This window comes from Neovison vison, chromosome 8 (genome assembly GCF_020171115.1).
Source record: "Neovison vison isolate M4711 chromosome 8, ASM_NN_V1, whole genome shotgun sequence".
In the NCBI taxonomy this organism is placed as follows: Eukaryota; Metazoa; Chordata; class Mammalia; order Carnivora; family Mustelidae; genus Neogale; species Neogale vison.
In genome coordinates, this window is record NC_058098.1 from 15,812,313 (window position 1) to 15,839,752 (window position 27,440).

The following is a 27,440-nucleotide window of genomic DNA, read 5'->3' on the forward strand; positions in this document are numbered from 1 at the left end:
ATGTTAAGTCTTCAGACAATCTTCTAGAAATAGGTAGGCATCCCTGGCCAGAGAGGGTGGTGTTCTTAGTGTACATTCTGTATTCAGAGGCAGAATCCCTGATCTGGTCCACTTGTCTCTTCTCTGTTTCAAACTGGACTCTGGATCTCCTAGACTTCCCTTGGGTTTCTGAAATGGTTGGCTTCCTTAGAAGGTTTGGGTGAGAACTTTCGAACCTTTCAAACCAAGTCATTTAAATTCTTGGTTTCAAGTGTTCCAACTATGAATCAGGATGATGATATCTATACTTGTTACGATTTTTTTTTCTGCAAGTAATAGAAAACCCCAAGTGAACTAAACAAACACTTTCTATAGAAATATAATGTGGGCTACATAGGCAATTTAAACTTTGCTAGTGAAATTGGTTTTAATAATATATTTTATTTAACCCATTACTCAAAATATTGTCATCTCTATGTGTAATCAATATATAGTTATTAGTGAGATATTTTACTTTTTTTTTTTCGGGTACTAATTCTTCACAGTCTGGTGCTCAACAACCACATTTGTCTAGTGGCTACCATATTGGACAGCACAGACTAAAGCAATAAGGATATTTATGATCTCATATAAAGAAGAATCCAGAGGCAGGGCAGTCTCAGGACTGGTTGACTTGGAGGCTCAACAATGTCAACAAGGGCCCAGGTTCCTGCTACATTTTGCTCTGCAATCCACAGTGTCAGCTCTGTTCTCAGTAGCTCCCCTCATGGTACCGAGTCGGCTACCACAGCCCCAGGGGTCACCTCCACAGGTGGCAATGGCCAGCAGCAGAAAACTATGTTTCTGCATGTTTCTCTCTATAAGAACTAGGAGCTCTTTTCTGCTTCCCCTCTGGCCTCAGTGCTGGATTCCATCAAATGCTCACGTTGAATGCAATCCCTGGCGAGATGGGTAGACAGGAAGTCTGGCTGAGAGCCATCGGGATCTACTCCTGCATAGGGAGTCTTTCTCTGAGGCCCAGGGAGGAGAGCTGGGCCCCAGGACAGAATGAGGTTCCATCAGCAAAGGAATGGTCTCCAGTTGGGGAAACCACCAGGATCTGCACAACACCTGCCAGGCACAGCAGGTTGTAGGTTTGACCAAAGAAACGGAGCCCACTGGTTAACTGGAGGTCAGCAGAGAGGTTTTACAGCTCCTACCCAAGCTGCATATCAGAACCATCAGAGACGCTTTATAAAAACTCGGTGTTCACATCAATTAAGTCATACTCTCTGGCCAGGAAGGTGGATCTTGTGCTGTAGATGTGGCTTCCAGAAGCTACTCTGGCATGTGGTTTAGAGGGTGTGGAGGCGGATCTCCATTATGAACAGACTTCCCAAATTTTCTTTCTCCCAAGGACAGATGCTGTAAGGCTCCCGAGTCAGAGAAGGGGCCAAGTCAGCCGAGCCTGGGCATCCCAGGGCAGAGACTTGCTCTCCGACAAACAAGCAGACCAAGGCGGAAAATCAAAGCTTGTCTCCTTCTCTCCCTCTGAGCTCTTCTGTCCTCCCTGGCTCCTTTTCATCTCTCCAGTTAATCCTTTCTGGCTCAGCTTTTCTGAGCAAAGATTCTGGCCTGGCAAAAAGCTACCCTTTATTGAATGCTTACTATGTGCAGTGTCCTCACATATGGTTCACTTAGTCCGTGGTCGACTAGAACTCCCCCACCGGCCAAGGCACTCTGTGCCACCGCTGCGGCTGCCTCACATTTATTTCTGGTGATTAAATCTTGTCCCTCCAGCACTTAACTCCAAGTCCCCTGAGGGCACAGGTCATGACTATATTTTTACCACCGTGTCCCCAGCTTCTAACATCAAGAATGCAGGATCCACAGCAAATACTGAATTCAAATAAATGAATGAACAATATTTGGAAGTAGGTATCATTACCTCCATTTTAAGAAGGACCAATGGAGGCTCAGTAGGCTTAAATGGTTCAGGCATGTTCCAGAACTATCTGGTGTCAGAGTGAAGGTTAAAACCCAGGTTATTCTATACTAAACTGCAGGGAGAAGGTGATATTCAGGTTTTACTAAATATAGGGGCCTGGATGAAGGACAGAACTATATTTACCAAGGTCATGGCCTTCTCCCGACTTTTGCATGCACTCCAATAATTCCCGGGGTTTGGGCTGCTAATACTAGACCTGAAAACATTGGCAGTTGCTGTCAGTCACTACTGAGCAATGTACCACATGCCGAGTCATGAGGGAAAGAAGAAAGTGTGGTTCCTGCCCCTGGAAGAACGGGAGGGTGTCACTGAGAAGAAGATACAGATTCATCAGATGTTTGCTGTGGGATTCTTTGGGCCTGGGATCTGGGCTAGATGCTGGAATCATAGCAGGAGTAAGCTGGACATGGCTCCCTCCCTCTTGGAAGTCAAAGTCCAGTGGGAAAGGTTTATGGTGAAGAGATGATCTTAGTAATTATTTAACTCCAATTGGGAGAAGTGAGAAGAAGTAGTATAGGGCGACATGACATCAGGTAGCAGTACTCAGGGGGTAGGGCTCAAGAAATCCTCTAAAATGAAGTCACATTTAAGCTGAAACTTGAAATATCAATAGAAGTTGGCTAAGAGGGGTGCCTGGGTGGCTCAGTGGGTTAAAGCCTCTGCCTTGGGCTCAGATCATGATCCCAGAGTCCTGGGATCGAGTCCTGCATTGGGCTCTCTGCTCAGCAGGGAGCCTGCTTCCTCCTCTCTCTGCCTGCCTCTCTGCCTACTTGTGATCTCTGTCTGTCAAATAAATAAATAAAATCTTTAAAAAAAAAAAAAAAGAAGTTGACTAAGGGAAGAGAGAAGATTCTGAGCAAGGGTGGGGGAGTATGTGCAAAAGTCCTGAGGTAGAAAGGCAAGTGTGACTGGAGAGCTGTTCAAAATGAGTCAGGAGAGGTGGTCAGGGGCAGCCACACCAGACCTTGTGGCCTGCTGAGAATCTTGGCTCTCACCCTGAAGGCAGTGGGAAGTCCCACTGTGCCTATAAGGCCAAGTGAGGGGGGCAGCCCAGAGGTTATCAGGAGGTACTTCCCTCCACACAAAGCTCCTCTCAGCCAGATGGCTGTGGGCGAGGTCCTCCTGCTCCAGCTCTTCGGATGTGTATGCATTCTTCCTGTCCCCAGGGAGAGCTGCCCTGTCTTAGAGAGAGTCAGGCTGGGGATGGCCCCAGCACTTGGCTTTTCCCCCTTCCCAGGGCCCCATCACTCCCAGCCTCCCCTGGGTGTCTGTGCCTCTTGCCACTTGCTTGTAAGTTTCCTAATATAGCCTGGCTGTTTCCTCCCCAACTGGTAGCCAAGAGCCGCTCTCCTGTTGCAATCTCAATTTTTCTTGGGCTTAAAGGGACCATGTCAGCCCATCTCATGCCAACTTTAAGCTAAAGGTAGATTCGCTGATTTAATTTCACAAACTTGTCCAACCCAGAGATTAGATGTTTTACCATCTTCTCTGCTCGATTCTTGTTCACTTTTCCCTTTCATAGATCTTTTTTTCCTTCTTTCTTCTGAGCACAGTGGAAGGAGCACAGCTAAACACGGATGTGAGTTTTGGTATATTTACTAGCTGTGCTGCCTTGGGTGAGTCTTAGAGGAACCACTAAATACCGCTCTAGGAGCGAGCCATGCAGATTTCTGGAGGATGAACATTCCAGGCGGAGGGTGCAGAAAACAGACCATGGCTAGTGTGTGGGGGGAACAGCAAGGAGGCCTTTGTGGCTACGGTGGAGTAAGGGAAAGGGAAGTGAGGGGAAGTGAGGACAAAGGAGTGATGAGGGATGAGATCAGTAGGGTCTGTGGGTCACTAAGGACTTCAGCTTTTCCTCTGAATGGGAAGAGGCAGAGCAGAGTCATGATGGTGACTTTATTACATTTGAACAGAATCCCCATGATAGGCGTGTCAGGAATGGATAGAGAAGCACAGGGTGGAAACAGACCAGCGTGGCCACCATCATGAAAATCCCGGTGAGAGACCAGGGTGGCCTGGGCCACCATCTAGTAGCAGCGGGGTGGTGGTGAGAACTGGCTGGATTTCAAACGCACTGGGAAAGGAGAGTCGACGGGATTTTCCGACGGGTATTTGCAGAATACTGTGCTGGGGTGTTGGTGATATTTTTTTTCTCCTTAAAAGTTAATTAACTAATTAATGAATCATTTCATCAAGGTATAGTTTCCAAGCAACAAAATGCATGTCAAGTGTACAGTTTTGACAAATGTATTTACCTGTGTAACCACCAGCACCATCAAGGTAGAGAACATTTCTACCAATTCAGAAAGTTCCCGTAAGTCCCTTTGCAAGTGGATCCCTCTTGCCCACAGCCCCGGTAACCACAGATGTGCTTTCTGTCATTCTGCATCATCAGTTTTTTTCCAGGCTTCGATGTAATCGGAACCACACAGTCTGTATTCTTTCGTCTCTGGTTTATTCACTTAGCGTGTTTTCGAGAACCATGCCCTATAATCAGTAGTCTGTTCCTTTTTACTGCTGACCGGTACTCTACTGTGAGCCCGACAACCTGTCCATCCATTTAGCAATTTGCCAGCGGATGGACATTTGGGTCGTTTTCACTTGTTGTTGTTGTCGTCTCCTTTTTAATCTTCTCCCTGAACCCTAAAAAGTGGGTATTATTTTTCCATTTTCCAGATAAGCAAATTGAGAATCAGGAGAAGTAATGAGGTTCTCCAGATGAGATGATGTGTGAGATCAGTTTATCTCGGGCTTCTCATCTCTCTATCTGTCCTTCTGCCTCCCATATAATGTGACCACACGGGAATGAGCTTGGAAATGGGAACACATTAGTCTTCCATCTATCCATCTCCCAATTGGATCATGCCCTACACCATGCTCTCATTTCTCTATTCTCTGCACCTGCCCCACACACCCATTTGAATTGGTTTCAAACCCAGTTCTGCACCTTCCTTACTGGGTGGCTTTGGGCAAGTCACATAACCCCTCTGAACCACTCCACCTGTGATGGAGATCATATTTATATCTGCCTCTGAGATCATGCCCAGTGATAGCTCCTTTCTCTGTCTCTCTCCACTTCTCTTTGGCCCTTTTACGGTTCATATTCTATGCTCTTGGTTTCTCATGGCAGTCATTGAAGGGAATTCTGCCGTCCCTCTCACTGATGGCTGCTCCTGCCTGCTGTACAGAGAGGATGCAAGACCTGGGGACCTTCCCCAACAGATTAAACTAGATTTTCTCGTGGTGAGACCTGGAAATTGATTTTTTTAAAGATTTTATTTATTTGATAGATATATATAGAGAGATCACAGTACGCAGAGAGGAAGGCAGAGAGAGAGGGGGAAGCAGGCTCCCTGATGAGTGGAGAGCCCGATGTGGGGCTTGATCCCAGGACCCTGAGATCATGACCTGAGCTGAAGGCAGAGGCTTAACCCACTGAGCCACCCAGGTGCCCCCGGAAATTAATTTTTTTTTTAAGAGCTTCTGAAGAGCCAGGATAGAGAACTGTGAACTCAAGCGTAAGCTTTGGGCATCTCACAGACTTGGGTTTGGATTCTGCTTCCTTGGTCAAGTCACTTAACCTTTCAGATCACCATCTTCCTCTTCTGTAAATAAGCATCATCACAGAACCCACCTTTCAATGAGCCCTGGGCACTATACGTGACTCTTAATGGGGTCTCTTCACGCAGAAGGGTCTGGGGGAGGGACAGGACTGGAGGTCTGAGCTGGAACAGCCTGTGCTGGGAGGGACCAGGCAGAACTGATTCACGTGGACACACTGTCCTCCACCTGCAAAGTCACGGTGCCCAATTCCTAGAACGCCAGCATCTCAAAGTTAGGCCAAACTTTAGAGAGCTTCATATCCAATACAGTCATTGACAGACAGGGCAATTAAGGCCTTAAGAAGGGAAGAGAGTTGCCCAAGGTCACACAATGAGATGCAGTTTCCAGACAAGTTCAGCCAATCAATCAGCAAATATTTATGGAGCACCCCTATGTGCCAGGCCCTATTCAAACTATTGGGGCTGCATGAGAGACCAAAAAGGAAAGATCCCTGCCCTCATGGAACTTCTATTCTAGCGGGTAGAGAAAAGCAATAAATATAATAATTAAGTCATAGGATATATTAGAAAAGGATACATACTATAGAAAACAGAAGTAGATTGGGGATACCTGGGTGCTTGTGGAAGTGCAAGCAGATCTGGAGGAAGAGTTCCAAGCAGGGGGAACAGCCAGTGCAAAGGCCGGAAAGCACTCCTGTTGGGCTGAGCTTAGGAATCCCTTTCTTGGCTCACCATTTCAATTCCCTACCCACCCTGGGTAATTTGCTGGGGAGAAGGCAGGCCACTGGGTTTTTGTTTTTGTTTTTGTTTTTGTTTTTTTTGGTTAACTAGGGTAAAGTAGGAGATTGTGTTTAAAACAAAGGCTCTGAATTTCTTCCCTTAACTCAGTGAACATTATGGCAGGCACTGTTCTACATGCTGAAGGCATGAAGACAAAGGCAGGGACTGGCTTTCAGTGGACTACTTACGTAGACTTTTCCAGGAGCTCATGTGCTCACGCTGATGGACACACAGGGCCTCCACTGCAATATCTCCTTGTACACACTACTATCCTACACACATACCCATGGTCTCACACAGTCTTAGCTTCCCTAATGCCCACAACCTCATACACTCAGCCCCAAGTGCTACATATTACTCTGTGCTTTAAAACTGAGACAGCCTTGCACACCCAGAACCTTCCACACACCCACAATGTCGCCTCTAGGAACTTGGGCACTTACCCCACTGTGTACACACTGCATTGCACACTCTGATCTCATATAGTCAAAAGATACTGACATGCATGTCCTTAAAGTCTTCTATACATATGGCCTTGCACAGTTACACACTTTCGCATGCTTTCCAGCAGAGTCCCATGCTCGCCAGCACTCACACTACTCTGCAAATTCACTGTCTTATACTTTCATGAACTTGAACATGCACGTCACCTTGCGCAATGGGATGATTATGCACATGCATTTAACCTCACATACCAACAGATGTGTCTGCTCACACAACTCCATCCTCTTTGAATTTCTAATGGTTTTGCACCCTTCCTTATATACTCAAGACCTCAAATACTCTTGTGACCTTGTTGCATCCCATTATGTCACACTTATGTGATCTCAGTCACCCTCTGTGCACACACAGCCTTGCACACTCATGATTCAGCACGTTCCACTGCTTTGCACACTCCCCCACAGGCAAATATTGCCATTACCCCACAAACTGCCTTGCCCACTCACTCTTTTGCATGTGCAGTCTCTCTTGTGTGTTTCAAAATCTGTGCGCTCGTTCCAATTCACACTCGCTGAACCTCAGCTGCTTGGACATCTTCACACTTTGAAACTGACTCACCTGTGCTATGAACTGTGTATGACTGATGATTCACAGACCTGTACCCCTGCAGCAAAAAGTACATGATGTGTTAATAAAAAAATAATAATAAAACGGACTCACCCTATTTTGCACACCTGTGATCTTGCTGTGTCTCTACCAACAGAAATATCCCCTCCATTGTGCAAACTGCTTCTGGCCACCCACTCGTGTCCTCAAACACCTGTTTAACGGCATGCACTGTGGGATCTCAGCTGCTCACACAGCTTCACACACTGATGTGACCTCACTCTGTCCCGCCCAGCGTGACCCTGTCGTGGGGCCACCGCGGGAAATAGTCACACCATCGCGCAAACTCCTGGCCGTCCACTTGTGTCCTTGCACTGTCGTTTATCCGCATGCACGCCACGGTCTGGCCCGCTCACACCGCTTCACACACCGCCGTGACTCCCACAGCCTCACTCTGCCTCGACCACTGTGCCCCTGCGCGTTGCCACCACCCGGGGTATCCACAGGCCCGCGTGATCGCCTTCCGGATTGCGCACCTGCGTCCTCGCACGCTCCGCGACGCCCCCGCCGTCCCCACCCGCGCCTCGCCCGCCCTCCCCCCTGTGAGCTCCTAGCCCTGGCCCCGCTGCCGCCCGGTGCCCCCCCCCCCCGGCCCGCGAGCCACCCACTGACGCGCCCTCTCCTCGCCCGCAGGGACCTACCAGGGCCAGTTCACCAACGGCATGCGCCACGGCTACGGCGTGCGCCAGAGCGTGCCCTACGGGATGGCCGTGGTGGTGCGCTCGCCGCTGCGCACGTCGCTCTCGTCCCTGCGCAGCGAGCACAGCAACGGCACGGTGGCCCCGGACTCGCCCTCCTCGCCGGCCCCCGACGGCCCCACGCCGCCCCCGGCCGCCATCCCGCGCGGCGGCTTCGCGCTCAGCCTGCTGGCCAACGCCGACGCGGCGCGGGCGCCCAAGGGCGGCGGCCTCTTCCAGCGGGGCGCGCTGCTGGGCCGCCTGAGGCGCGCCGAGTCGCGCACGTCGCTGGGCAGCCAGCGCAGCCGCGTCAGCTTCCTCAAGAGCGACCTCAGCTCGGGCGCCAGCGACGCCGCGTCCACCGCCAGCCTGGGCGAGGGCGCCGAGGGCGCGGAGGGCGCCGATGAGGCCGCGCCCTTCGAGGCCGACATCGACGCCACCACCACCGAGACCTACATGGGCGAGTGGAAGAACGACAAGCGCTCGGGCTTCGGCGTGAGCGAGCGCTCCAGCGGCCTCCGCTACGAGGGCGAGTGGCTGGACAACCTGCGCCACGGCTACGGCTGCACCACGCTGCCCGACGGCCACCGCGAGGAGGGCAAGTACCGCCACAACGTGCTGGTCAAGGGCACCAAGCGCCGCGTGCTGCCGCTCAAGAGCAACAAGGTCCGCCAGAAGGTGGAGCACAGCGTGGAGGGCGCCCAGCGTGCCGCCGCCATCGCGCGCCAGAAGGCCGAGATCGCCGCCTCCAGGTAGGCCCCAGGCTGGGCGCAGGCGGGAGTGGGCCTTGCTGGGGAAGGGGTTCCGGGCCGGGTGACCCGGGAGGCCCAGGCTCCAAGCCTGTTCTGCTTCTTTCACCATCAGGGGTACCCCGTGGCTTTTAGAGAGTCAACTGGAGGCGCTTCTATTCCCGTATCTGTGGATCTGTCCTTCGATCCATCCATCCACTCACCCAACTGTCCATCCATCCATCCACTTAACTACTCCTTCCCACCAATTCACCCAACCGTCCACTCACTTACGCCTTCCATTCATCCAGGCTAACAGGCACCTGAACAAACATCTCTTCATCCCACCTACCCACTCCACTTTCTGTTTACCCATTCAGCCGCCGGGCACCCATCCAGGCACCCAGTCATCTGTTCCCTCACCCAGCCCCTCCTTCACCTAACTTCTCCACTAACCTCCTGAACAAGCCCTCCATAAGGGCAACGACCCCTCACTCAGCCTCTCTGCCATCTCTCAGAACAGCCACCCATGCATCCAGCTACATCCTCGTCCACCCCCATCCACCCATCCAATGTTCCCCCCCTTCCACCCACCCAACCTTCCAGTTACCCACCTATCCACCCAACCGCCTGGACGACGGTCCAGACAACCATTCGGCCACCTCCCCATCCCCTTGTTCACTGACCACCCACATTCATTCTCCTTCTTCCATTCACCCCGTCCTCCATCTTAACATCTGTCCATGCATGCATTCGCCTAACCACCTCCATCCGCCCAGTCTCCTCCATTTACGCAGTCACTCCCATCACCCAGCCGTGCTTCCATCAACCGAAACAACATCCATTCCCACCCACCTACCCTCTCTTGCAGGCACCCATCAATCATCCAGCCAGCCAGCCACCTCTAGAGCCCAGCCATAACTTCCGTTCCGCAATCCATCTCTCTTCCACTCACTCAGCTGTGGTCACCCAACTACCTACTAGCCCTGAGTCCACTTACCTTCCTAACCATGCAGCACGCACCCTTTCATCCATATTCAGACCCCTCCATGTCTTCTCAGTGTACTTCAGAAAAAGTCTTGGGCGCCTGAGTGGCTCAGTTGGTTAAGCAATTGCCTTCAGCTCAGGTCGTGATCCTGGAGTCCCGAGATCGAATCCCGCATCGGGCTCCCTGCTCAACAGGGAGTCTGTTTCTCCCTCTGACCCTCTCTCCTCTCATGTTCTCTCTCTCTCTCTCTCTCTCAAGTAAATAAATAAAATCTTAAAAAAAAAAGAAAGAAAAAGTCTTAATATTATCTCCAAAATGTATAGTTCTTGCTGTGTATGTGGCACTGTTTGAGTAGTATACAAATATGGAGTCATTTAATCTCCTTATGGTACCTTATAAGATAAGTTCTGGTTTTATTTCCATTTTACGCATGGGTTAAATGAGGCTTACAGAGATACAGTGACTTGTCCCAAATCACCCAGGTAATGAATGGCCCTTCCTAATCTGGTTCCTACACTTCTATTCAGCCTCATTTTCTACCACTCTTGCCCTGGACCTGAATTTTATTCTCTGAGCTAGTCATGCCGGCCTTGCATCACCCCTCTTTAGTTCCTTCTGCCTGAGAGTTTTGTTCCTGCTGGTTCCCCGCCTGGACTGCTCTTCCTCCCCCTTGTTGCTCATTTAGTTCCTACTCCTCCCTTGGAGCTGAAGTCCAGCCTGACTTCCTCAGGGAGTTGATGGAGCCCAGCCCCCTGTTAGAGGCTGACCTCACTCGACTGCATGGATGTTTTCTTTTCTTTTAAAAAAAAAATATCTTATTTATTTATTTGACACAGAGAGAGAGATCACAAGTAGGCAGAGAAGCAGGCAGAGAGAGCTGAGCAGGGTCCCTGCTGAGCAGAGAGCCCGATGCAGGGCTCGATCCCAGGACCTTGGGATCATGACCTGAGTTGAAGGCAGAGGCTTTAACCCACTGAGCCACCCAGGCACACCTACTGCATGGATGTTTTCTTACAATGTCTCACATCTGCAACTTTATGTTCCTTATGTGGTTGTTTTTAACCTGCCATTTATAAAGGGCTCTCTATGTGCCACTATCCTGAGGCCTTTACATAAATGAACTCACTTAATCTTTACAACATCTCAAAAAAGGTAGGTATTGTTACTCTTCCCGTCCTGCAGATGTGGAGTGAGCTGCAGGGAGGGTGGCGGGTGTGGTGGCACAGTGGTGAACAGCACTCATATGTCCTGGTGCCCGCAGCAATCCTGCTGGGGGCTCTAAGTGGCCTGGGCTGGAGGCTGTGGCACTGTGGTCTTCCGAGGAAACAGACATAGGACCAAGTCTTGGTTCTGTCGTTGTTAGCTCAGAGACCTGGGTGCGTGAGTTTGGGTCCGAGCTTCAGTTTGCCCAACCGTGGCGCCACCGTTTCTTAGTTATACGTTCTTGGCCAAATCAGTTTTCGTCTTCAACCTCAATTATGTCATCTATAAAAATAGGGTTAGTCTGAGGGTTAAGAAAGGCAGCGCAGGTCCCGTGGTTTACAGTCCTGTCGTGGGGTGAGTTGATGGGGCAACATTTGTGGGGAAGGGAAGGAAGCTGGGCTGGACAGAGGTAGACGCTGGGCTACAGTGTGTTCTCCACGAAGGCCTCGGTGAACCGCAAGGGGTGCGCCGCATGGAAATGACCTTCAGAGTTGTCCCTAGTTGAGGAGAGGGTGCTGGGTCTTTACACCCTCTGTGGCGGCTGCAGCTACCCTCCAGAAAGGGGCGTGACCTGGGGCTGGAGGGTTCTCTTCAGCCAAGCCCCACCCCTGGGCAGGGCTGACAGCCAGTGCCCCTCTGAGCAGCTAGGGGAGGAGGAGAGGAGAAATAAATCCTCCCATCCTGAAGAGGAAACCAGGGGGCACATCACGGTACCCATCACAGTGCTGGACACCTAGCAAAGGCTCAGTAAGCATCACCTAGTCATCGTCGTCGTTCAGTGAATTCATTATACAGATGTGGAAACTGAGGCCCGGAGAAGGAATGTAATATGCCCTGAGACCACCTGGCAAGCCAGTGGGAGAACCAACGCTCCAGGTCCTAAATTTCGGATTCTGAAGCTTGAACCAGCACATCTTGCTATCTCTGAACTTGGTACACTTTAAATTGCTGTGAATATGTGCGCAGATAGTATCATTAAGATGGAAAGAAGGTATTTTAAAATTTTAAGAAAATTACCCCTACTCTCAGCCCAGTTTCCCCTAGTGTTAAGTTCTTATGTTACCATAAGACACTGGTCACAGCCAACACTGGTACATTGCTGTTAATTTCACTCCAGACTTCGTCTGAGTTACACTAGTTTTCCCTCTACTGCCCATTTCCTGTTCCACATTCCTCTGGTATCCACGTTGCACGCGGTGGTCATGTCTCTTTAGTCTTCTCTGGTCTGGGTCAGTTTTTCAGCCTTCCCTTGTTTTTCGTGACCTTGAGTTTTGAGAATTACTGGCTGGGCATTTTTGTAGAACATCCCTCAGTTTGTCTGATGTTTGTCTCATCGTTACACTGAGGTTATAGGCCTGGGGGAAGAAGACCACAGGAGGCCAGATGCCCTTAACATATCGTATCGGGGACACGTGGCCTCAACATGACTCGTCACAGATGACGTTAACCTTGAACACCTGGTGTCTGCCATGTTTCTGTGCTGTAAAGTTACCATTTCCTCCTTTCCATACTCTGTTTTTTGGAATCCAGACACTAAAGTTCAGTCCACACTTGAGAGGGAGAAAGGTCTGGAATTAAGCTCCAGAGGGGCGAGTATCAACATTCATTAGCTGGAATTCTTCTGGAAGGAAGATTTGTCCCTTTGGAAAATGAAAAATGTTCCCTTTTTTCATTATTAGGCCAAGTGCCTATCATTGTGACAGTCATAAGCCTGGACTGTCCTGGGCCACCCTGGGACAGGGCAGAGCTTACAAGAGGTAATAGCTTAGGCTCTTGATTCAGAAGATGGGGAGTTCGAGTTCTTGCTCCCCTCCTGGAAAGCTGTGTGACTAAGGGGCTTCACCACTCTGAGCCCTGGATCTTCTTTCCTCCTAGGGTTGTTTTGAGGTGTAGGTGAGCCGTTGCCTCTAAAATGCCTGGCACAGAGCAGCCAGCAGCAAAAGCAGTCATTGTCATCATCTAACCTGTTCGATTTCAAAGGTGAGGACATAGAGGCTTGGAAAGAAGGAGGGACTTCCCCAAGTTCCCACCTGCTAGAGGCAAAATCTTGCCCCCCTCCACCCCTTTCTTTCCCTGACCTCCTCGTCCTTGCCACCAAGGCCTGTGCCTTTGAACATGACGATGTTAAGCTCAGTTGGAGAAGGCTGCCAGGCCCATAGCTGGGAACTGCATCTCTGGAGTGAGAAGGTATTGTCCGGCCTCCCCCACAAGCTCTGCCGGGAGGGGGGCACACAGGGGATTTGGATTCCTTGTGTGTCTAGGGAACACGTCCTGTATGCCTACAGGGCCCTTACCATGTGGGGGCAGCTCCCTGGCTTGGTTTAACGCTCAGACTGAATTTCCAATAAAGGGAATCTTTGGGTTAGGAGGAAAAGCAGGATTGTCTCTCCTGCAGAAGTTTTGGTGAGTCATTGAGCTGCAGAGGACCAGGGAGCCTTCTGTTCCCTGGCTCAGGCAGACCTGGGGATCCTCTTGGTGTGGCCTCAAGCTCTTGGTCCTGGGCTTCCATGGAACTTGTCGGCTCAGAGTCTAGGATCAGGAGAGCTTTCCCAGGGATAAGAGAGAAAACTGAGGCGTCATGTCCCTCTAAAATGGACTGTGGACCGGAAAAGATTCTAGACCTGCAATGTCCAATATGGCAGCCATTCAGTGGCTGCCGAGCTCTGGAAATGGGGCTGATCTGAACTGAGATGTGCTGTTAAGTATGAAACACACACACGGGATTTTGGAGACTTAGCAAGAAAAAAGAGTAAAGGAACCCACGAATTTTACAATGATTTTTTAAAAATATTGATTACATGTTGAAATGACTATGTTTCAGGGCTATTGAGCTGGATAAAATGTATCATTACATAATTGCTAAATTAATAATATCAATAACATAATTATTAAATTCGTCTGTGCCTTTTTATTTTTCTGAATGTGGCCATTAGAAAATTTTAAAAGGACACATGTGGCTCCCATTGTGTCGCTCTGGACCCACCCAGGGCTCTAGGACATAATCTGACTCCTTCCCCAAGCAGATGGGAAGATGGAATACAGAGTCAAAGATACACCCATAGCCACTTACGTGGTCAGTGGGGAGCTGGCCTCGGGTCTTACGATTTTGTGGCTGAAAACTCTTTTTGTGATGCCTTTTAAGGTCATGGATCCTGGTGGAGGGAAAGCTGGGTGTTTGGGGAGTGCCTGAATGTTTCTGAATGTCGTGCCAACACTGATGATAAATGGCTCCCTTCCGTAAGGAGCACAGGGAGTGGTTAAGAGCACTGCTTTGGCCTTGCCTTCTGCTTGCGGTACTTATCTCCAGACTTCAGTTCTCTCATCTCTGAAAGGAAAATAACGATATGACAAGGGCTCAATCCGAAGCAGGTTACCACTGGGAGGTGATTTCTCAGATGAGCAGGAACATGTGGTACATTTGCTAAGAGCATGGGCTGTGGTGCTGGGAGCAGCCAGGTTTGAATCTGGGTTCAGCTTCCTGTAAGCTGTGTGACCCTAGGCAACTTACTTTACCTCTCTGAGCCTCACATGCCTCTTGAGTCAAATGAGGATTAAATTAATTCCTTCTTCAAAATGGTGTTGAAGAGAGTTAAAAAAAAAAAAAAACTAGCTCATATAAAGGGCCTCTGTGTTGCTGGTATGCAAGGCAGGATAAGCTATTACTCTGAATCCTTTATCTGTACAGATCTAAGAGTCTGCCCTGAGAATGAAATTGCCCCGAGGGAAGACCTGTCTTCTCTACAGTCCTTCCAACTGTGTTTCCCAGACTCGCCTCTTCTGTGTGCCACCTCCCAGTTCCTGCTGCATTCCGTACTCCCTCTACCGACTTTCTTTATCTCTATCTTTAAATCAACTTACTCAAAAGCACTTACGTACATTTATCGAAAAGGGAGACTTTCTAATCTCTGTTGAAAAGTGGGAAACCAGTATCAGGTTCTGAAACAGAAGTCACACTGTTAATACCAAAGGTGCTAAACCCGGAGTCTGCTCTCTTTTTGTTAAAAAGACATCGGCAAGAGATTGCCAGGTTCGGGAAGTCCCGTATCCACCCGGCCGAGGTTTGTCCCAGCCAACAACAAAGATGGGTCTGGCGCTGTTTGAGGCTGGGGTTTGCACTGCCAACACTCATTTCCAGCACCACTGGCGTCTCCAGACCCCCCAGAGGGGGGAGGGCCTGGCCTTGGACTAGGTGTCAGTGGGGGTCTTGGCAACTGCCTGTGTTTGAGCCTGTTCATTTGATTCTCATTTGACAGATATCCAAAATTGTCCTTATTTCTGGGAACCCGGCAGGATTCCAAGTTCCTTACATGTAGTAACTTAGTTCATCCTCAAAATGACCCTATGAGGAAGGTACAATTATTACCACTTGACAGATGAGGAAACCAAGGTTAAGTATCTCAAATAATTCAGCTGAGTAATGGCACCGTTGGGAGACCTGGTTCTCAAATGCTCTTAACCATTATCTGGCCTTTGGCAGGTTTTCTGTCACAAACTGATTAGCACGTGCTCTGTGCCAGGCTCGGGCTGGGGCACGGGGCACCAGCGCATCGGTCGGTGTGGGGTCAACAGCCTCCGGGGACTCATAGCTTAGCGGCAAGAGGGACAGGGCTTCTTCACAGCCCACGGTGGGTTGGAGGGAGGCCCCAGGAAAGAACAAGGAACGGCCCCCGGGTGGTCTGGGAGAGCTCCCTGCGGTGGTGGGTGATGCTGGTTGAGGGTTTGCCAGATGGGCAAGAGGGAGAGAAAGGTCGTTCCAGGTAGAGGCATGGCGGTAGGAACGTGTGTGGTGTATTTTGGGAGTCGTGAGTCATGGGGAGCTGGAGCGGGCGTCGAGGAGGCTAGAGATAAGGCTGCGAAGGCCGCCGAGAGCCAGAGTAGGGTGGGCTATGAACGCCAGCTTGAGCGTCAGCTGTACTGTGTGCAGACACTGTTCTAGGTGCCCGGCTGCGTTCACTCAGCTCATTCTCCTGGTGGCACAGAGACTGCTTTAACATGCTCCATGTCACACAGCTGGCCCATGCTGCGCTGAGAGTCCGGCCCCAGGATCCGCGATCTTAGCCGTTACATCTGCCGCGTCACATACTCTGAGCTTCTGTCCTTCCCTCCCTCCCTCTCTCTCTCTCTCATTTTTTTTTTCCATTGTTCAGGGCAACATACTTGTTAAATTCAATGACGTTCAGAACAATAAGAGACAAGCAGTCAGACCCCTCTCCTACTCCAGTCTCAGCCACCGCTCTGGTGTAACCACGGTTAAGAGTCACTCACAGCCCTCTTCCGTTTATCCATTCTGTGGCGTTGTTTTTCTTTACTTTTGCAACTAGGATTACCTACATAATGTTCTTAGCTTACTGTTTCGACGTCATATGTTTTGAGATTTTTTTTTATCTTATGCCCATGTATCTGCCCTGTTCTTCTTTTTTTTTTTAAAGATTTTATTTATTTATTTGACAGAGAGAGATCACAAGCAGGCAGAGAGGCAGGCAGAGAGAGAGGAGGAAGCAGGCTCCCTGCTGAGCAGAGAGCCCGTTGCGGGGCTCGATCCCAGGCCCCTGAGATCATGACCTGAGCCGAAGGCAGCGGCTTAACCCACTGAGCCACCCAGGTGCCCCTGCCCTGTTCTTCTTAACAGCTGCATACTATTCCACAGTTTGGAAGTATCATGATTTATTTAACCAGATCTATCTGGATGGAGATGAAAACCATCTTTTGCCTTCATGATTACAAAGGGGCTGCAGTGAACATCCTTGGACACGTACTCTTGCTCCCAGAGGAGTATGCTGATGAAGGGAGTAGCTCAGCCAGCCGTCTTACTCCATCACCGACATCTGACCAGCCTTGGAATGCATTGGAAATATGATGCCAGTCCATCTGGGTCTTTGCAAGGGACTGACTCTTGGCATTTACTGTCAAGAGATATCTTGGTGGTCTCTCTCCCCCAGTACTCAAGTGCTCAAGGGGTGGGCTACCTGTGTTCTAGTCCTGGATTTGAATGGATTAATGCAAACAAGTAGCAATCCAAACCACCCCTGTCTAATGTCCCCCGATCATATATGTTCAATAGATATTTAAGAATAATTGTTGCAAGGGGCACCAGATGGCTAGCCTGCTGCCTGTCCTTGCTCGTACAGACCCACATCTATGGGTTAAATTCCTGCAGGTGGAATTGTCAAGTCATAAAGAATGTGTTTTCATGGGACGCCTGGGTGGCGCAGTTGGTTAAACGACTGCCTCCGGCTCAGGGCGTGATCCTGGAGTCCCGGGATCGAGTCCCACATCAGGCTCCCAGCTCCATGGGGAGTCTGCTTCGCTCTCTGACCTTCTCCTCGCTCATTCTCTCTCTCACTGTCTCTCTCTCTCAAATAAATAAAATAAAATCTTAAAAAAAAAAAAAAAAAAGAATGTGTTTTCATGATTACCAGAAGCCAGCTAACCTCCTAAAGGGTTGCACCGAATTTATACCCTCCCCTCACCACGGCCAGTGCTCAGGAGGACAGCTTTTCCTCACACCCTCTCCAACACCATGTATTATCAGTCTTCTGCATCTTTGCCAAATTATTTGAAGACAGTCAGGTGTTCCGTAAACCCAGTGACCACCGTGAACTACCCATGCTCATAGAGGGAAAAGCTTGTCCTTGGCTTGCCTCCTGGTTCTTCCCGGATGTGGGGTTCCATTGAGGGGGATTCAACTCCCCAGAGATGGCCTTGAAATGTTGGAGAGGGCCCTGACACTCGACTTCTGCCCTCCATCACTTCCCTCCTTGGAGAATGGCCAGTGGACAAAATCTCTTTGTCCCAGAGACTGAAGACCGGGGTAAATGGAATGTCCTGAGTTGTCAGAGTGGGACTCCTGTGACATACACGAGGCAGCTGTGATTCCAAGGCTGGCCTCTGAGCTAAGTGATCTGGGGAGAGAGAAGACCTTGCCTGGACCCCCTGGCAGCAAGATGTTTGAACTATGGGGCAGTGTACTTGGCGGTAGCCAGGCCTTCCGAGCTTAGAGAGTGGGAAACCTGAGAAGAGATCCAGCGAGCTCCTGTCATTCCTCAGAAGAAACTGGTCAGAGCTGGAAGGCACCTCAGGGAGGACAGCCCAATGTGTTCATTTCACAGATGGGGAAACTGAGGCCTGGAAAGGGATGGCCACCCGCCAGGGTCTTGCAGAGAGAGGGGCCAGAGAGAGAAAGAGAGAGAGAGAGAGAGAGAGGCATGGCTGGAGGGCTCTGGTGAAATCTCAGTTGACTGCTGGGTCACATTTAGTAAATCAGCTGGGAAGAGCGTAGGGCTCTAGAAGATGGAAAGGAATGTTTTTCTCTCCTGACCCTTAGCCCTATGAACTGGGCTTACAGTTCCTCTCCAGAACCTTTCCAGCTTGATTTTTTTTTTGTTTTTAGCCCCAGTAGCAGACTCAGAGAATAGATAGGCCAATAGCCTGCACATTTGGGAGAAAAATGGTGCTTTCTATCAATGCAAGTGTTTTCCCGCATCCCAGTGGAAAGGCCGACTTGGCCCCTGACCCTGACACTTGAGCTGAGCTCCAGCAGCACAAGGGAGTCAGAGGTCTGTGCCAGAAGGGCCGGGACACAGGGTGTTGGAATAACAGTGACAGAATGAGAATGACAGGGGCTGCCATAGAGTGAGTGGTCAAGGTCTCAGCTCCGGGGTGGGCTGCCTGCATTCTAGTCCCGGACACTGGTGGCTGCACAGGCAAATGACTTCTCCTGAAGCTTTCTGCACCTCCCTTTCTGTATCTCTAAGATGGGATCATGAGAGCACCTGCGTTGTGGGGCATACGACAGGATGGTGCTTAGGACAGTGCCCGTTCTCATCACCGCATGCCAGGCTCTGTGCTGATACCCTTTATGTGTATCATCTCATTAGGCCTCATGAGGGAGGGATTGGTTATATGTAATAAATAACCCATTTCGTAGGCGAGGAAACTAACGAGCCCAAAGGCCCAACACCAGGCTTTGAATTCTCAGATCCAGACTGGGCCCCCTAAACCACAGTTGGAAAAGGATGTCCTTGAACATTTCAAGTCATTATCCTGCCAGTCTGATATTCTGTGCCGGGACCTTGGTGCCTGGCCATTCCTTTTGCACGGCAGAGCAGTTGAGACCATAGGCTGGGGAGATGGAGAAATTGAGGCTCAAATCCCACATTGTTACTTAGCTGCGTGTCCTTGGTCTTCTGAGCCTCACGTTCCTCATCTGTAGAATGGGGACAGTGTCAGCCTTGCCTCGCGGGTTATGGTGAGGATTCCATGAGGTGATGTGCACAGAGGGCTTGCGTGGTCTTGGCGCTCAGCAGGTGCTTGGTGTGTAGAGGCCGTGGCCTGTTCTATCATCGGAAACTCAGGCTAGTGGAACATGGAGAGGCCATCAGGCTCTTCTTCCAAGCTCCTCTTTCCCAAGTGCAAGCCACTTTGCTCCCCTGGGTTTCCAAAGCCCAATCCAACTTCCAGTTGACTTCCTAAGTCCACACCAGTGAGTCCTGCCATTGGGAGAGGAGATAAAAATAAAGCCCAGTCTTCCAATCCTTCAAGTAAACACCCAGCTCTCTAAAAATAGTGCCTTTGCCAGAGCCAGGCTGGACTTGAGGGATGGAACTTGGCAGAGCTGGTTCTCACAGCCAGGCAGGCTCAGGCCAAGCTTCCACATCACCCACCTTGCCACCGAGCCTCTGGTCCTGAGGGGGATGCAAGTGTCCCCGGACCCTTCCCTCTGTCTCCATGGCCACCAGCTGAGTGCTGGCCACCAGCCCCTCTTGCTGCACCACTGAAAGGGCCCCTCACAGCTCTTCACTCCTCTTGCCCTGTACTCTCCTCTGCACGACAGCTGGAGTGAGCTTTTATAAATGTAAGCCGGAGCATGCCACTTTGGTAAGGAGAACTTTCCTGGGGCTCTTAGTTTGGGTTCCCCTGAAAGCAGAGCCTGAGGCAAGGATTTGGGTGCAGAGAGCTGAGGTGGGAGGTAATGCAGGAAGGAGAAGGTGAGGGGGTGGTGAGTGGGTAGAGTAGAAACAGGGAAGAAGGAAGAACCAGTCTAAGTGAATGTTATAGAAGCATCACTGTAGGCTGCAGGGAGTGGTTTGGGCTGGGACCTCAGTACAGAACCCCCACCAAGATTGTGCACCTGGGGGACAGAGGGTGGGTGGACAAAACTCTGTCTCCTTCCCCCACTCTAGCCCCCCACTTCACCAAAGACATCCCCTGGGGACATAAATCTTCCTCTACTCCCTGATGTGCTTGCACTTGGGGGCATGGGGCCTCCTGGGCCTCCTGCAGCATCAGAGCTGACTCTGGAGAGAAAGCAGAAAACTGTGCTGGTGTGAGACACAAGCAGTTCTGGGGGGATGTTTTCACATGTGGAACTTGCTTCCACAGCAGTGGGTGAGATTACGAGAAGATTGCGGAGACGTGACATGGGGTCAGGTATATCTGCTTATAAGAAGTTTCAGATTTCTGACTTTGGCCTCTAATCTGGCTCCAGCTTACCCCACCAGCCCCATCTCACGCTGCCCTCCCCATCACTCCCCTTAAGCCACAGCTCCTCCAAAGGGCCGTTCTCTTTTCTGCCTTCGTACATCCTATTCCATTTGCCTGCAATGGTCTTCCCTTAATCTTTAGCTTGCGAACACCTTGTCGTCATCAGGTCTCACTCAGTGCAGATGTTTCTTCCTCAGAGCTCTTTTCTCGTTCGGGTTCCCTGTGTTAGGTGCCCCTCCCTCAACTGCTACCCACCCCCTGCCATTGTCCGAACTTGTCCCGTCTTCCCTAGGTTGTATACTCCTTAGGGTATGGAGGTATGCCTGCCATGGTCACTGCTAGATACCAGCTCCTGGCATGGCGCCCAGCACGGGGTGAGGCTCAGGACATAACATTAGGTCCCAAACATGTCACGATGGGAAGCGTCCTCTATTTGACTCACGTAAGCCTTCCTACACATTCAGCCGATATTTACTGAGCACCTTCTATGGGCCAGGTAGCGTTCTAGGCTCTTGGGGGGAAGAAAAGCTAAAGATTTCAGCTTTTGTGGAGTTGAAATTCTAGTTGAGGAGGCAAACACCACAGCCGACAGAGTAAGTACGTGAGGGAGCTTGTTGGTGGGGGCGAGCTGCCTTTTCACCCACGTGGTCAGGGTTGGCCTCGCTGAGAAGTTGACACCAAGGAGATGAGAGGATCAGCAGTGGGGTGTCTGTGAGCCGAGCGAGGTGAAGGCTTCAGCGTGGCAGCAGGAGAGGACAGTAGAAGAGGCCAGACCGAGTGTGGGGCTGGGGCGGGGACAGATCAATCTGTCAACATGGGAGCCACTGGCCACATGTGGCAATTTAAATTTAAATTAGATGAAATTAAGTAAAGGGAAAGCTCCATTCTTTAGTTGCATAGGCACATGTCCAGTGCCCGATAGCTGCTGCCTTGGACGGCGCAGAGGGAGCCCGTGTCCCCCATTGACGGCCCTATTGCACAGTGCCGGGGAGGGCCCTGCAGGTCATGGTAGGGCAGCAGCCTCACCCAGACATAACTGGGCACACATCCTGGGGTCCTTTCCTCACCTCCTAAAGTGGGTATGATTAAAGCAAGCAAGGCTGTTTGGTCCAGCCCCAGCCAGGATCAGAGCGCCTTTCCCGTCATCCTTGCCAGGCGGCCCTGCAGTCACGGCCTCTGCATCTCTGGGCGTAGGAGACACCCCTCCTGGGAAGGTCCAGGCCAACTTTGACGTTTGGGTTTGCTAAAACCAGAAGAATGTTCTGCTCTCTGTGGCTTCTGAGCACTGGTCCCAATTAGCCCAGTTAGCTGCAGGACTGGACCAGTTAGAATGGCGTTCAGCTGCTGGGGACACAGCCTGCCTCTAGTGTCTTAACCATTGAGCAGACCTCACATGAGATCAGGGAGGCATGGCCAGGGGTCGCAGCAGCCCCAGGATGCCCGCAGGGACCCATCTCCAGGTGTCTTTCCCTTCTGCTCTCCTGAGAGCGTGGCCTCTGTCATTCTCCAAGACGGCCACTGCACCCCTAGCTTCACCTCTGCGTCCCAGAGTCAAGGCCACAAAGCAACAGCTTCCCTTCATGGGGGAGTGAATCCCACCCCAGGGATTTACATTTTATTCTCCAGAGTGGATCTCATGGCCTTCCCTGTGTGCAAGGAGTCTGGGAAGATGAATTTTTTTAGCCAGACATGTTTTCCTATACATGGGAATGGGGAAGGTGGAGGAAATGGATATTTGGGGAGTACCTGGCAATGTCTACTCTGTAAAAACCATAAAAACCTTCTTAACCACCCCACCGTTCCTCTCCGATCTACGCTGATGCAGGCCCTTCCCCCCGCCTCCACCTTCGAGGGTCTGCTCTGTTTTTCCATCAGCCGGGATCGCCAACGTGTTTCCACAGTCCCCGCAGTCACGCCAGGGAGCCTCTCTTGATGTCTCGAGTAGGGGTGTGGAGTGGCACCCAGATGGGAAGGAGGGGTGCAGCGGAATCCGTCTCCAGAGCCACCTTTGGCCAAGCCACATCGCTTGTGGGGGCTATCACATTACTGCTGAGCGCTGTTCCCGTCAGCCCTGGCTCTGGCAGCCGTATCTGGAAAGGGGTGTTATCCCGAGATCACGGAAGCCCACTACCTATACTGTACCCCACAGGACCTACCAGAAGCCTGGCTGAGAGGGTGGGGTGGGGGGGCCCTGAGCTCTGACCCACCTGGTAGAGAGTCAGAAATGCCACAGATCAGGCCCTCCGGAAGGGGATTTGTCGGGGTCAACCTGGGGCAGGCTCCGTGCCGGCGCAGTTCTTCCCTGACGACCCCAGCTGAGGTGGATGTAGAGAGAGTCTTCATGCAGCAGAAGAGCCATCCTGGAATCAGAATTATTTCTTCCTTTATTTTTTAAAATAGGCTACATGTTCCTGTGGTTCAGAGCGCCACTGTTATAAAGCTGTGGAGTCTGCCTCCCTCCCTGTCCTCCGATGAGGACACCTCCACACCCCACGGGCAACCGTTGTTTGCGGTTTCTTCCCTTTCCTTCCGGTGAACGCTGTGCGTACATGAAGGTGCGTTCCATGAAATTGACCATGTCCGACCTACAAAATGGCAATTTCATGCGGTTCCACTTAACACGAGCAAATGCATACTTGAATTTCCTATTTTCTCTTGCTTACACAAAAGGTAACGTTTAACACATACTATTCTGAACTTTGATTTCTTCTCTGCTGTGTCTGTATTGGAGATCTTTCCATATCTTCCCCAGAAAAGACCTTTTTCAGCTTTTTTTTTTTTTTTAAACACCTGCATCTTATTCCATTATATAGCTGGGTCATCATTTGTTGAATCCAGACCTTCTTGCCTGAACATGATCATTAGGGTCGTTTCCTGAATTTTGCTTTGTTAAATAAAGCTGGACACTCATCATTTCATCCGCAGGATATTATATCTCTAGGATAAGATCCCCGAAGGGCAATGACTCGATCAGAGTCTGTCTGTAGTCATCGTCCCATTTTATCTTCCCATCCACGTGAAACGAGAGCACCTGACGTGCTGAGTGACCCTGGCAGGTCCCTGCCTCTGTGGGTCTCTATTTCCTGGAGCACTGAGCTCTACTTGTCCTTGGGAAAAACAGCCAACCCAGATCCATCTCCTTGCGTAGCTTTTCCCACGCCCCAGCCACACACAGCTGCCACATTCAGCTATTGTTGCCGCAGCTCCTTTGAGAGATGATTTCAACCCCAGCCAAGGCCATGGTAGCCTGACGAGATCAGCATGGAAGAGCCGGCAGAGGGGCCACCACGGTCAAAGGCTCAGAGATGAGACAGCACGGGGTGAGACAGGGTTTCCCGGATGCCAGTCGCTGATGTACCTTCGTAAGCCATACTGTATCCACGTACCCTCTGGCCTATTATTTCTTTACTATTTAAAAAATATTTTTAATTTTTTAAACCTACATTTATTTTATTAAAAGAACTTTTTACATCATTACCATAAATAGAAATCCAGCATGAGATAAAAAGTTAGGGGGGTAAAAAAGGCACATACACATACAAGAAAAAGAGAAACATGATTAAACCATCCTTCAGATGGTTGCTCATGAAAAACTCAGATCAAGGCTGCTTGCTGCTGTGCTCTCTCTGCTAAACAAGGGAATATAAGAGACTTATTAAAGATATACAAATAAGCACCAAAGGAGACTTTCTCATTGATGAAATCAGGGTGGTTGATTTTTAATTTTGAAAGACCAGCGTTGGGGCGCCTGGGTGACTCAGTCAGTTAGGCGTCTGGTTGTGATGGGATCAAGCCCCACATCGGCCTTCTGCTCAGTGGGAAGTCTGCTACTCTCTCTCCTTCTGCCTGCCTCTCTGCCAACTTGTGCGTTCACGTGCTCTCTCTCTCTGTCAAATGAATAAATAAAATCTTAAAAAAAAAAAAAGTAACAGTGTTACCTAATGAATGTCCTGGTGTCACCTGTCATTTGGGTCCCAAGTGCTAGTATTCCACAGTTACAAACATTGGCCTGGAGAGACAGGTTTCTCCTCTCTGTCGTCCCAGAGCCTCAGGGAGAGAAGGAAAGCGGATTCTGAAGGGTCTGTGCTCCAGGAACGAGATTCTGTGGAGTTCTGGGTGAGATGTACCCATGTTAAAACAGCCTTGCACACAGCAGACATTCACTCATTGCTTGTCAGTGACTGAGTTCCTTCACATGTGGGACTGTGGAACAGATCAAGCTAATTTTACTTCCCACCATGGAAAGTTCAAAATCGGTGCCCTCGTCGGCGGGCAGCGCACTCTTGAGCAGTTCGGAGGCCCAGCCCTCTTCCGCCTCACGGTTCTGCCATCCTCGGCACTTGGCTTCCAGGGTCCTCATGCTCTTCTGCATGAAGCCAGTGAAAAGGAAAAACACACAGAATAAATGCAAGTGGGTCGTTTTTATTGGCCAGGCCAGGAAGGAGGGCTCGTCCTGTCCTCTTAATTTCCATTGGCCAGAGGCCAGTCCCACGGCCACGCCTTCCTGCAAGGGACGCTGGGGAACAGTCCCGGCAGGCGTGTGCCCAGAAGAAGAGGAAACTGGTCTGATGAACTGACTGGTCTCAGCCATGCTCCGTGACCATGACCTTCGAGGTCCTTTATATCATCTGCCTTTCTAGGTCCTTGTTCACTCATGACATTGACATTGTCGGACTGAACTTTTCCCAGATTCTTAAACTGTGTGTGTGTGTGTGTGTGTGTGTGTGTGTGTTTTAGTCTTTTTTTTTTTTTAAGATTTTATTTATTTGTTTGACAGACAGATCACAAGTAGGCAGAGAGGCAGGCAGAGAAAGGGGGTGGGAAGCAGGCTCTCCGCTGAGCAGAGAGCCTGATGTGGGGCTCAATCCTAGGATCCTGAGATCACGACCCGTGCCGAAGGCAGGGGCTTAACCTCCTGAGCCACCCAAGTGCCCCTGTGTGTTTTAGTCTTAACAGCCCATGTGCTTTGGCTCTTGCACTTGCCTCTTTTCAGAAAACCCTTTTCTGACTTCTTCCCTGTCTTCTCTGATGGACCAGCTCACAGGAATGTGAAGACTAAGACTACAGCCTCAGAGCTGACAGTAAGACTCTGTCATTTTCCAAGGACGACACTCAGGGAGAAGAAGGGCCCTCTTCTGCTCCCCCACCTCCTTCATAGAGCAAACAGCGGGTTTCCTTTCGTACACAGACGCTGCTCCTCGAATTGTCCTGCAGTAGGTAGGAGAGCCGCAGTCAGGGATGACAGACCTCAAGAGCTTTTTGTCAACACAGCTAGGAACCTGTTTTTCAAAGGGGGTCACAGAAATTGTCCAGGGAGGAGGTGAAACGCAATGGTCTGAATCTGCTCAGTTAAGGTTTTGTAGTTCACGTCAAATCTGAGAAGTCAGGTCCTGATGAAGTAGCTCTAGGAGGTGGTGCGGGCCGGTGGGAAACCTGCTTCCTTGAGTCCGGTGGGCTCCGTGGTGGGAGTACCGCCACTGTGGCCCATTTCATGCTACCCAAGTGCTGTGCCCGCGTGCAGAGCCAGGCAGAGCGGTGACAGTATTGGCTAACCTGGCGCTTGGTTCCTCCATCCTGCTCTGCACGCGGCCAGAGCCCCGCTGTCAGCTCCTTGTTCCTTCCGGGCTCCCGGCTCTAGAGGCCTGAGCATCCCAAAGTGGAGTATTTTCCTGTCGGTCTTCTCTGCTAGTCTATAGCTTCCTACGGCCTGGGCTCAGTTGGAGATCTGCACCTGGGAGGCATCCAGGAAATGCTTCCAGAAGGTGGGCAGAGAAAAGGGTGGACCAGGTGGGGTTGAAGAGCCCATTGAGGGAGGCAGTTCCTGCTCTGGGACTTGCTGGCTGCGGGAGGCCAGGCACATCCTTCACCTGGCCGGGCCTGTCTCCCCGTCTGTGCACAAAGCTCCTTTCTTCTCCTCCACTCCAGCTGGGCCAGGCCGACCGCTGCTTAGAAATGATGATAATCATAGTAACGGCTGCTCTCTGTTTGTTCAGCAAAGTTCTGTGAAGCACCTACTCTGGGGCTTGCCCTGTTCTAGGTGCTGGGGATTCAGCAATGAACAAAACAGAACAAAAATGCCTTCCTCATGGAGCTTGCTCCCGCATTTGCAGCATACCCACCACTAAACGGAAGCTCCCAGGCACCATCTCCGTTTCCTGCAAGCTGGCGGGCAACGGTGTAGTTAGCTCCGTTTTACTGCTGCAGGAAGTGAAGTCAAGTACGGTTGTGGAGTTGCTGGAAGTCAGCCCCTGCGGAGGGAGCAAAGATGGGACTTGGACCCTGGGACCCGGTCCTAGGATGTGGTTCTTAGCCACCACAACATGCCCTCCACTCCCCACAGCCCCCTCCTGCCCACCTCTCAGCCTTTGCTCAGGCAGATCCCCATACCCTTCCCAGGGTGCCCTCTCCGCACTGGGTCTGTGCCTGTGAACACCTCCCTCGGGCCGCCTGCAGCCTGACTCCTCCCCGACAGTGTCTTTTCTGTGTCTCGGGCCTTGTCTCCAAATCCTTCCTCGTTGTCCGGCCAGCTCTGGTTGGTCACCAGGAAGGGAATCCTTTGCTTCTTTATTTTGCTCCCCTGGGACACTGCTTTCCCCTCCCCACTCTTGCCACACACCCTGCCCCCCCCGCCCAGGGCCCAGGCATGGACCCACATGAAGAGCTCAATTAATAGCTCCTAATTCAAGCATCGAAACCCTTGATATTTCTTTGGTCTCAGGACCAAGTCTCAGTTTTAAATGCCTTCATTGTCTGGGTGTTTTTTTTTTTTTTCTCCCTGCACCTACTGTGTGCTGGGATGCTGTTCCGTGCTGCAGGGCTCACAGAGTGACAGACACCGTTACCAGTCTTCAGCATCACTTGGCACCTCGGTGTGGTCAAGGCTGGGATGATCCCATGGCCCGGAATGCCTGGGCCGGTCCTGCTTCACGCTGGGTACAATTG

The 27,440-nt window shown here is 50.8% G+C and overlaps 1 protein-coding gene across 2 annotated transcripts in view; it reads left to right on the top strand.

Annotated features, from left to right (window-relative positions):
* JPH2 (junctophilin 2) overlaps positions 1–27,440 on the top strand; it is a 63,857-nt gene that overhangs the window by 13,165 nt on the left and 23,252 nt on the right. For both annotated transcript variants that reach the window (XM_044263003.1, XM_044263004.1), the window contains exon 2: positions 8,053–8,848. In XM_044263003.1, coding sequence (XP_044118938.1) covers positions 8,053–8,848 — 796 coding nt within the window. The remainder of the gene's footprint in view (positions 1–8,052; positions 8,849–27,440) is intronic.